The sequence below is a fragment of the Cervus elaphus genome, chromosome 4, assembly GCF_910594005.1.
Source record: "Cervus elaphus chromosome 4, mCerEla1.1, whole genome shotgun sequence".
NCBI lineage: Eukaryota > Metazoa > Chordata > Mammalia > Artiodactyla > Cervidae > Cervus > Cervus elaphus.
This window is the reverse complement of record NC_057818.1, coordinates 35,402,819-35,414,881: the sequence shown is the minus strand read 5'-3', so window position 1 is coordinate 35,414,881 and position 12,063 is coordinate 35,402,819. Positions and strand designations below refer to the sequence as shown.

Here is a 12,063-nt window from a genome sequence, read left to right as displayed (position 1 = left end):
AACATAAAAGACTGCCATGCATAGCATGTCAATATTTTCAAGTCGTGGAAAGAATCTCAGGTAAAGAGGCATGGGGTTACTTCTATGAGGCAACAGACATCAATGGGCAGGCAGTTTACAGAATAAATGTCTTTGATTACTTTTTCTATTTTAAAGTCTACTTTTTTTATTAAAAAAGTATTTTTTATCTTCTGTATTGAAGAGTGTACAAATTATAAATATATGATTGATGCATTTTCACAAAGTACACACACCCGTGTAGTCCTCAGATCAAGAAATATCACTAAATACAGGAAGTTTGTACCCTCTCCTCATCACTACTCAATCCCAAGAGAAGCCAGAAAAGCGCACAATTGTTTACTATTGTTAAAAAAACAAAGAAAAAAAGAAACAGCACAGGATACAAAATAGTTTGGTAACATATCTTTGACTTTCACAGTCTATAAAGTTAGGATATGCCTGCCTTTACTGCCACTCCAGATACACTGTGAGCTAAGATGCACAGAAAGAGGGGATGAATAAAAAAATCTATGAAGAATAAATGCTGGAGAGGATGTGGAGAAAAGGGACTTCTCTTGTGCTGTTGGTGGGACTGTAAATTGATATAGCCACTATGGAGAACAGTATGGAGATTTCTTTAAAAACTAGGAATAAAAATAACATATGACCCAGCAATCCCACTACTGGGCATAAACCCTGAGAAAACCACAATTCTAGAAAACACATGTACCCTAATGTTCACTGCAGCACTATTTTACAATAGCCAGGACTTGGAAGCAACCTAGATGTTCATCAATAGATGAATGGTTAAAGAAGCTGTGGTACATATACAGTGGAATATTACTCAGCCATAAAATGGAATGAACTTGAGTCAGTTCAAGTGAGGTGGATGAACCTAGAGCCTGTTATACAGACTGAAGTATGTCAGAAAAAGAAAAATATCATATGTTAATGCATATACATGGAATTTAGAAAAATGGTATTGATGAACCTATCTGTATGGCAGCAAGAGAGACGGAGAAATAGACAATAGACTTGTGGACACAGTGGGGGAAGGAAAGGGTGGGACAGACGGAGAGAGCAGCACTGAAATATACACATGACCATATGTAAGACAGCCAGCCAGTGGGGATCTGCTGCACGATGCGGGGAGTTCAGTCCGATGCTCTGTGACAACCTAGAGTGGGATGGGGTGGGAGGTGGGAGGGAAGTTAAACAGGGAAGGGACATATGTGTATCTATGGCTGATTCATGTTGATGCATGGCAGAAACCAACAAAACACTGTAAAGCAATTATCTTCCAATTAAAAATAAATAAACAAAAATGAAAGACGGGGTGAAGAAACGAGCTTCCAATGAGTTTCATTTTAAGTGTCAGATACTGAGTTAGGCAGTATCTTGGGAGGTACAGTGTTAGCTCTATTTTACAGATGAGGGTCAAGAATTTAAGCAACTTTCCCAATGTCACATAGCAACAAGTAGAAGAGCGAGGATTCAAAACCAGGGCAGTCTATTAGAAGCCTCATCCTCATCTACTACCTAAAAGGTTTTCAAGTTACATTCTGCCAATTACTGGGTTCCCTGAAAATATCCCAGGGACTCCAGAGGGAGAACAGAATACTCCCTCCCGCTGCTTCACCCAGAGCAGTGCCCCCTTTAAGCTGTTTTATATATTAAAGTTCTATGTAAAATATCAAATGAAGACAGAAGTTCACATTAAAAAAAAAGTTTGAAAATCTTCTGTTCTCATCATTCTGTGTTAACACAACCAACAAACATTCTCTTAACAGGTAAACAGATGCACATGATGCAAAATTCAAAAGGTATAAAAAGTAATCACTCCAGCAGTTTTAAAACTGATTTCAGATTAAAAGACACTGGGGAAAGTGTAAATCTATGGCTGATTCATATCAATGTATGACAAAACCCACTGAAATGTTGTGAAGTAATTAGCCTCCAACTAATAAAAAAATTAAAAAAAAAAAAAAAAAAAAAGACACTGGGGAAAACCAAAACCACTTGGAGTTCTGCTTCCTTCTGTCAGTAACCTTAATTGGCTACACATACTAAATGCTCCTGAGCCCACTGTTACAAGTTTAGCAAGCCAGGGCTAGGGGCCTCAGAGGTTATCTAAACAGGGGCAGGACATCCCCAAGCCTCTGTGCTGCCAGGATCTTAAGCCTCCAAGGCCCACTTACTGGGTTACTGCCACCCACGACTTTACTGCTGCTCCTTGGCCTTTGTCTCCAGTCAGGCGTCAGGACCACCCACTAGAACCATTATTATTCTTTTCTTCCTCAGCTTTTTCTTTTCCAGGCAAAATGGTTTCTGACCTCTTCTGGGAGATTTTATTTTTCAACTTAATCATCTTTGTGGGTGATGTGCAAATTCATTTCCCAGTGCTAGGCTGTATTGGTGGAAAACGTCTGCTTAGGAAACTGGTTTAAGTCTTCACTCTTCCCTTTATTAACCAACTATGTGAAAGACAGAAAGTCAATTTTTCTGAGTCTCAGTTTCTTGAAATGGAAATAAGAACTTTATCCAGGTGAGTGTAAAAAACCCATTTTTCATAAAATTGTTACTTTTTAAAAAACAAAATTAAAAACAAAAAGAATGTTTGATTATATTTTTTAAGATCCTCTTACAGATACCTGAATTACTGGGTGGGGGGGGGGGGGCACCACTGTATTTTTCTCCAATGTTTTCCTTTCAGGAAAGAGGAGGTAAATTACAAGAAATAAGCTGACATCAGGAGTCTGTTAGGAATTTTTTTTTCAAGGGAAGAAAAATACACATTTACAAAGTGCCAAAATACATGCATACCCAAAACTCCCCTAAGAGACTGCCAGTGCGAGCTCTGGAGTCAGACTCCAGCCCAATTTTCTAGATGACAGTTCTCTACAAGAACTGACTTCTTAAATTGTTGCCATAAGGGACTACAGGATCTTAAATCATTGATGGAAACCAAGCCATTTTCTCTACGCTCTAGGTCATAATGCAGGGAAAGTGCCCCAATACACTTTATCGAGAACGAAAAAGATGTTCTTGTTAGCCAGATAATTCAATTAACTGGAACCAGCACGGTGGTAGAGCTTTTAGTACTAAGTACTTTAGAGCTATTATTTACTGAGAGCACACACACACCAAGTGCCTGATAAGCCTTTTCCCATTTTATTCTCACAATTTCCCTGACAAAACAGACTTGAGAGAGGCTGGCAACTGATGACCAGGAATCTTAACGAGCCCTGACTACAAAGCCCACGTGCTCAATCACTGACATAAAACTCACTGGAAACTATCTGAGAAAGAAATTATTTGACATCTTTAGCAACAAAAATATCACTATATTTTTGTTCAAATACAAACACACATATATACAGTCTCAACATGTTTTTCTTCAAGAAACATTATTTATAAGAACAGTCAAACCAACATTTTAGAGAAGACAATTCTTAGCCTCAAATAATCTAAAATTTTATGTAAAGCAAATCACATACAAAAAAACTTTCTAATTAACTGTTTCAACAGCTGTCAAGTTGTTATTCTTCAAATATAATGTAGCTGGGCAGCACTTTTTATAAAATGATTCTGATGTTCATTTAAAGCTATGTTAGCTTGTTCCAGAAAGACTGACCCATTCTCTGACATGGTAAGATCTCTTAGTCCTTCACTCCTTTGCACATTGCTCCATCTGTCCAGAAAGCTTTCCCCAGCTTGTCCTGCTGGCAAGTTCACATTCCTCCTTCAAAACCCTGCAAGTGACTCCCCCAGGCAGAGGCAGATGTGAGCGCCCTTCCTCTGTACTGCCATGGCTCAAAACATCAGGGACCCCATTTCACTGGGGATCATACTACAGTGGAGGGCAGACAAGTTTTTAATTGTTCTAACATACTGTTCAATAAGAACAGTAATAGAAATAAGAAGAGCTCTGGAAACTACAAAGTAGAAGGGCTAATTATGATTAAGAAAATCAGAGAAGGGATTGACAGATAACACTTAAGCTGGACCTTGAATTACGCAGAAGAGTAAATTCTTAGTCAAGGAACAAACAGCATGAGCAAAAAGGTTCAGATAACAAATGCTTATTATACTTGAGATAACAAATGCATATTATACATTGAAAACTTACTATTACAGAAACGAGTATCCTCGAAGAAAATGCCATGGAAAGTTTGATTACAATAATTGTAAAAGCTTCAAAGAAAAAAATATACTGCATTACATCCCTCCTGTCTCTTCCCCTGGCTAGAAAGTATTTTTGAGGTCATCATCAGTCGCTATCAGCCAAGTAAATCAATTTACTCACTGACAAAGGGAAATATCAACCATTAAATGATAATTGTTTCATACACTAAGCACTAAGTAGACTTGATTTTTTAATTTGTTTTATATATATATATATAGCCATGCCACATGGCTTGCGAGATCTTAGTTCCCCCATCAGGGATTGAACCTGGGCCCTTGGCAGTGAAAGCAGAGTCCTAACAACTAGACCACTAGGGAATTCCCTTAGAAAATATTTTAACAAACATATATATGAAGTAATACCAATAATGTCAGCTGACACCTAGTCAGTGCCACATTCTGTAAAGGTGCTTTCACATGTATTAATATTTACTCATTTAATCTTTATGATGAACGTATGAGATAGGCACAATTATAGATGAGAAACTCAGTCACAGAAAGGTGAAACATGTTATCAGAGGTGACAAAGTGGCAGTCAGAGTCAGAGCTTGCTATCTGGCTCCAGGGTCTGGGATCTTAACCACTGTCTTTGTGTACACACACACAGAGACACAGACACTTTTATGCTAATTTAAATAGTGTACATATAATTTTGTGCATGGAAAAACAACAAATTTTCTCTATCATATAACATTGACTTAAAAAATGTTTTTAACATGGAAAAATATATGTAAATAACATAAAAATTACACCTTAACCATCTCTAAGTACACAGTTCAGTAGTGTTTAAGTAAGCACATTCACACTTTTGTGCAACCAGTTTTCAGAAAACTTTCTAATGCCTGGAAATTATTGTATTTAGTTGATAGTCATATCGAATTTAAGTCCTGGACAAGACTAAATATGAGTGTTTAGGACTGAAGCAGACATCGGTAATAAAACTGTAAAATGACACAAGGAAGTGTAATCACTTCAGATCACTACAAATACTGAGGCAATGATTACTTTTGAGTGGAAAGATAAGGTCATAATTAAATGCACACATGGAGGTGGGACTACCTGAGTAAATGTCACTTAAAAAAAAAAATCTAAAAAAAAAAAAAAAAAAAAAAAAAAAAAAAAAAAATCTAGGGACGTCCCTGGTAGTCAGGTGGTTAGAACTCGGTGCTCCCAACGCCGAGGGCACAGGTTCAATCCCTGGTCAGGGAACTAAGATCCCACATGCCAAAAAAATAAAAATTATTAAAAAAAGCGTAATTTCATTGAACAGTCAACCTCTCCAAGTGTCCACTTGTCACCACCAGTCATGCTCATGGCACGGGGCATAAAAAAAAAAAAAAAAAAAAAAAAAAAAAAAAATCTAGATGGTTATAAGAGTGTTAGCCTTCCAATAATTAAGCTACTTTTTTTTTTTTTTGGTGTAGATTTGGTGTCTATTTCACTTTATCACAAAAAGACTTAAATAAAAATAGTCTAAGTTAATTTCATTCTTTGGAGTAGTTTGAAAGTATTCAATTCTCCTCTAGTAAAGAGACTATACAGATGACTGAAAATTAAATGCTACAATATCAAGACAAAATATTTACAGAAAAGTAGAAAATAATGTTTTTCCCAAACATTTTAATAATGTTCTAAAAACACATGTTCTATGATAACATAAGATAGTTTTTACACAAAAATATAAAAGATACTTAAGAAAAAAGAAGATATTTGGATCAATGAATAGAAAATATACCTTACAGTAAATGATTTTTAGGAAGACCAATAAATGAGGAATTCATGTACAACCTTAAGACTAAAGTTTCATTTTAGCAATTATATTTAATAAACATGGAAGTCACAGAGCACCACTTTTTAAAAATGAAAGACATTAAACTACTTAAAAACATTATGAACAAACATCACAAATAGAGCCTGAGAGTTTGGGGGAAAGTACTAACCAGTTACTGCCAGCAGCTGTGAAACTCTCACCTCCATTTCCTCCCGATGAGACCTGTCTCGGTCTTCAAATTCACGTGTCCTTCTTCGGGCCTCTTCAAAGGCCTGCTGTGCTAAGGCGTCCTCCTGCTGTCATAAGAAGACATGAAATAGGTATTTTAATTTTGACTTATAATCAAAAAATTAAAATTTGGGGCGGGTGTTGTATTTTTTGAAAGAAAGGAACAACAAAGGATTTCTCAAAACATCAAAGCCATGAAAAAACATTAGAGCAACTTCTCCAAGAAAACCTCAATTATTTTTGTGTGCTAGTATAACATCCTGGAAATCGTATCATGTTCAATCACATTCTAACAAATGAAAATGCTCTTCCCTTTTCCATCCTTACCTCATCCTATTCACCAAAATAAAATCCTAATCAAGTCAATATTTAAGACACGGAAGTATAAGGAAAAAGAAATTAGTAGATACTTCTACAGTGTGGGGATAAGACAGGCCGGATGCTCTAATTATAACACTGAAGCCAGAAATATAGAAGAGAGTATTAACAGAATTGATTGTACAAATGTTAGAAACTTATAGTCAACAAAAAGAAAATTCCAAGGGATATTATCAAGGAAAATTATTTGTAACACGTAACAAATCTACCTGAATCCTTTCCCAATGGATGAATAAAAATCTGTTCATGAAGGAAACCCAGATACCTCAAACTTCTTGTGTCTAAAAGGCAACCAATTTAAACTCGCCCTCTATACTTTAGTCTGGATGGTAGCACCACTCACTCCCTGAACTACCTTTGACACTTTACTCTCCTCTTATCTTCACAGACCCAATCAACCACCAAATCCTATCCATGTGACCTCCTATTTTTTGAATCTTTATAGTCTCCTTTTCATTCATACAAACATTTTGCTAGTTCAGGCTCCTAAGAACTCTCACTAAATTACTGCAATTACTTACTGCTTCCATTCTATCATCCCCCAAGCCATAACACAGCCATCAGAGCATGCCTTCTAAAGCAAAACCTGACCATAATAACCCCCAACTTAAAGCTCCCTCACTGTCTACAGCACAAGGATGCTCAATGTTTGCAGCCACATACATCTCAACACTAGAACTTTCAATGCACAGTTGATGAAACTAAAATATCAACAACAAAACCAAAAAAGTCAATATTCAACTGCCCCAAGTTTCACTGCAGGAATGGGTGGCCAGGTAACAAGCTCTAGCCAATGATGCACAAGTGTAAGTTACCTGATAGGGCCTCTAAGAGTCATTTAAGAGACATGTCACCTTTCTTTCTCCCTGGGAACTGATGCAATGACCAGAGATACAGCATCCATCTTGCACACATACTACTGAGGATGTACCCATCCACACTGAGCACTCTGCAGCAGGAAAAATGGAAGGACCACAGCCCCCTGTGGTATGTGCTACATCGGGCCTGAACTGCATACTGCTGCTACCTTATTCTGTGTGCTACACCCTTTATTTGGCTATGTTAGTAGGGTTGTTCAATACTTGTCATTGTCACTGACTAAACAAAACGAAAAGTGTGAGCAAGTTTCCACTCTTATGATGCATTTACTAGCTTTGTGACCCAGGGGTATTTCATTTTCTAAGCCTCAGTAAACTCTCACGAAGAATGCACATAGCCGTAATACTTTATGAGATTAAATAACATAAAAAAAATTTAGGTGCAATACCTGACAACTTTCAGTAAATCCTATTCTTTTATAAGCATTTGTGGACAGATAAAATGTATACATGTGACTACACATTACTAATATATGCCAACTGTATTCTCAGAATGTAATGTATAAGCCAGAGACACCCACAAAAGAACACTATTCCCAACTCCTAAAGGTTTTCTCTTAGTTAGGTATCAACTAGGACATGTCTGCTGATAACAGGATATCCCTTCTGTTCTTTGTATTCATTCACTTAATTTCATTTATTCCACAAATGTCCAGTGAGTCTTCATGATGCCCAAGTCACTGTGCTGGGTGCCACGTATACAATGAGTGGGAACAAACAATGCTTTCCCTCAGTTTCTGGTCTAGTAGGGCAGGTGGACAATGAATAAATAATTACAACAATCAATAAATAATTATCAGTTGTGACTGAAAACAGTAGACAAGACTTGAAAGATAAAATGAGAGCGTATAATATGAGACGTAATCTAACTCCCTAAGGAAGTTATTAGCCACTAATGTGTATTTTACCAAGGATCATGGGTTTTTACCTTATTAAAATAAAAAGGAATTATTACTATTATTTGTAGTAAGAAAAAGCCAAGAGAGATTTGGTAGCTCTCTACCTATAATTCCAGCTTCGTCTTTTCTAGTAAGATGTGAAATATATGTGCAATGAACAGTGTCTACACTTTAATAACTGGTTGAATTAAAAGACAATCAGCGACCCAACATTATTTTGATCCTTTCCTGGTGGGAACTTAAATAACACCTCCCTTTCAAGGAGAGTATAAAGAGTACTTGCTGATAAAACTACATACTCACCCATAAAGTATGCTAAAACAGATATGGACAACTAAACCAGCCAGACTCAGGCAGTTGTGGGAGAGGCTTTCAACACTCTGGTCCCCACCAGCTACCTGCTATACTAGTCTGTTACTCCATAGTCTATACCACAGTCTGAACAAAGCAGTCAGGTGGGGTCATCATAAAGAGTGGTTGGGTGTTCGTGAAACCCACATGGGAAAAAAGTCTAGCAGAGCTCTCATAGAGCATACAAATAGACTATTCTCAACCATTCTTGCTATGTTGATTTTGTCTTTATTGTATAGCTAAATCTACAACTATATTTATTTTATAGTTTGGTAATACTTACCTTTCTGTGCAATGAATTTAAAAAATAGAAGTATATATTAAATGAAAAATTAAGAATAAAATTCGTATCCAAGAAAGCTGATGATGAACACATAATCTGTACAACATAATGACATTTCCTATTCTCTGTGGGGACCAGGATGATTATCACTGATCACATGAAAACCAGAAGAAATAAATCTGCTGAAGAAGCATCAACATATACTTCAAAGGCGATAATTTAGCATGTGCAGCTGCAAACGGTACATTTAACACCACTCTGTAGAACATAACTTTTATTTAAATCAAATGACTCTTCTAAATTTTCACTCACATTCTTGTGCACATACAAAAAGCAAAGTTGTTTGCATGCTGACTTTGCTGAAAGAAAAACCTTGCAAAAAGCTATAAGATACCAGTTTTACATCAATGTCATCAGGTACTTGAAATAGAAAAATCTATTCATCCCAGGAATGGCTAAATTTTTCTAACCTTATTATAGAATCAAAACAGAACTTTTGGAAAGTCATTATATTGAAGGTAAAACATTTTTGTGACTGCTAAATTAATTTAAAAAGTACAACAACGAAAATAAAGCTATTAGTTCTTAAACTGATAATACAAATACAAACGGTGGTACAAACATTTAAACACTGTATAAAGAATAATATTCTTGGTGAATTTTTAAAACGATGAAATAGAAATTTACTAGGAATTGTGGTTGTGGTACACAAGTAATTCATAATTGTTACCAGAACAATTCTTTCCCAAAGTAGTGAGGAATTCTACCAATCAACTAGACATTAGAATTGCATAAACTACAAATATATCCATGTCTTCACAAAGTGGCTGAATTATAAAATCTGTGACAAAGTTGATGCTGAACACAAAAAAATTCACATGACATTACACAAGCACTTTGGATTTTAAAAATTTGAGCCTTTGAAGAACTTCTCTGAAATCAACCTAGTTCCTAAAATGACATTGATTTTTTTTTCCCTGTGAATGAGTCCTTTTAGTTCTATTTTGTTCAAAACTAGCTGGAAATCTCTGATCAAAGTACTCAATGGTGAAGTGCCAAATTTTTCAGTTTTTCCAGCTTTCAAAGAATTGCAGTTATTGAAAATCAAACATAGGAAAACAACACTGAAATTTACCCCTTACACATTACAGAAAATGAAGTGAAATACAATCAGCAAACATGATTCAATTGTGAGTTTATACAACTGTACTCAGATATATCTTCATTGTGGGAAACTTTCAAAACACTTTATTGAAGTATGTTATATGCACAAAATAGTATACATCTTAGGGCTGTGTTGTCCAGTAGCACAGCCTCTAGCCATGTTGAGTACTGCATACTTGAAATGTTGCTAATTTGAGTAACTGGAAAACACACTGGGTTTCAAATACTTATTGCCAAAAAAAAGGTAAAATGTCTCAATAAATGTTTATATCCTTTATGTTCAAATGATAATATTTTGGATATACTGGGATAAATAAAATGCACAAGTTAGCAATTAGAAAAAACTTTTTAAAATGTGACTTTTAGAAAAATTTAAATTACATAATATGGCTCACATTTGAATTCTACTGGACAGCACTGTCCTAAAAGATAGCTTGATGAATTTTCAGAAACTGAACCTGCTCTTTAACTAAAAGCCACATGAAGAAACAGAACATCAGCAGCATCTTGGAAGCCTTCTCCTCCATTCCAGTAACTAGCCTCCTCTTCCAAGGATAAATCACTACCATTCTTTTTAACACCATGTAGTATTAGTTTTACCTATTTTTGTACTTTGATATATAAATGTATTCATACAGCATGTGGTTTTTTTAATACCCTTAATATATCTGTGAAATTCACTCATTGGTGGGCTAGTTGTAGTTTTTCATTTTCTTTGTATTTCTCTGTGTGAACATGCAATTTACCGATTTGACAGTTTAGTGGGCATTTGGACAGTTTATACAGTTCCTGGCTATTAACCAATAATGCTGTTACAAATATCCTAGTATGTGTATCTTGATGATTACACACACACACACACACACACACACATTCATTTCTACTGCATACCAAGCCTCAGAAAAGAATTACTGGATCACACATACACACATGTGCAGTTTTAGTATTTACTGCCAGTTTTCCAAATGTTCTGTCAACTTTATGTAATCAAATAACTGTTTTTCCATATCTTTGCCAATGTTTGTCAAAGATACTCTGAACAAAGGCAAAAAGACAATACCTGTGAAAATATTTCAGCAGAAATACTTACACAATTTAATTTTTTAAAATGGAGTTGTGACTATCCTCTGTTTCTCTCTTAGCTTACCAGGTACCTCAGCAACTGTTAGAGAATTTTGTTATCATATGGCAGAGAGAATAAGCAAGCTAGCTCTCTTCTGTGTTTCTTATCAGGACACTAATCCTGTCATATCAGGACTCCACTCTTCCGACCTCATTTAACCTTAATCAACCCCATAAGGGGGCTTCACTGGTGGCTCAGTGGTAAAAGAATCCACCTGCCAGTATGTGAGATGCAGGTTTGATCCCTGGGTCAGGAAAACACCCTAGAGAAGGAAATGGGAACCCACTTTATTCTTGGCTGGAAAACCCCAGACAGAGGAGCCTGGAGGGCTACAATCCATGGGGTTGCAAAAGAGTCGGACACAACTTAGTGACTAAACAACAAGAACATGCCCCATAAAGGCCCTATCTCCAAATACAGTCATATTGGAAGCTGAGGCTTCAAAATACTAACTTAGGGGTAACACAAACATGCTGTTCACAATAGCTGGTAAGCGGTGGGGCCAGGAATCACAATTCTATGACCATGAAGCTCCTACTCCTAATTTCTATACTATATTGTCTTTTTACTTTTATTATCTGCCAGAAGATTTGGGATGGTGAAAGCTCCAAAAGTGCTGATGGTTGGCACCCCTTGCTTTAAAATTTTTATACTATTAAAGACCTATTATTATATTAGTTTTCTACCACAGTATATGACACTTTATAGCAATAAAACCCAAACTGTGGACCAGGGCAACAAAACCTGGAAAATTCTAAGTATGGAAAATACTGTGGGTTAAACTTAAAATTTTTACCTATCAT

At 36.0% G+C, this 12,063-nt stretch overlaps 1 protein-coding gene across 2 annotated transcripts in view; it reads right to left on the bottom strand.

The window, feature by feature from the left end:
- The window catches only part of CBFB (core-binding factor subunit beta), a 48,692-nt gene that overhangs the window by 7,694 nt on the left and 28,935 nt on the right, over positions 1–12,063 (bottom strand). Inside the window, exon 5 of one of the 2 annotated variants that reach the window (XM_043898724.1) lies at positions 6,157–6,252. In XM_043898724.1, coding sequence (XP_043754659.1) covers positions 6,157–6,252 — 96 coding nt within the window. Of the gene's footprint in view, positions 1–6,125; positions 6,253–12,063 lie in introns of both variants that reach the window. The other variant, XM_043898725.1, reaches the window with a different exon arrangement.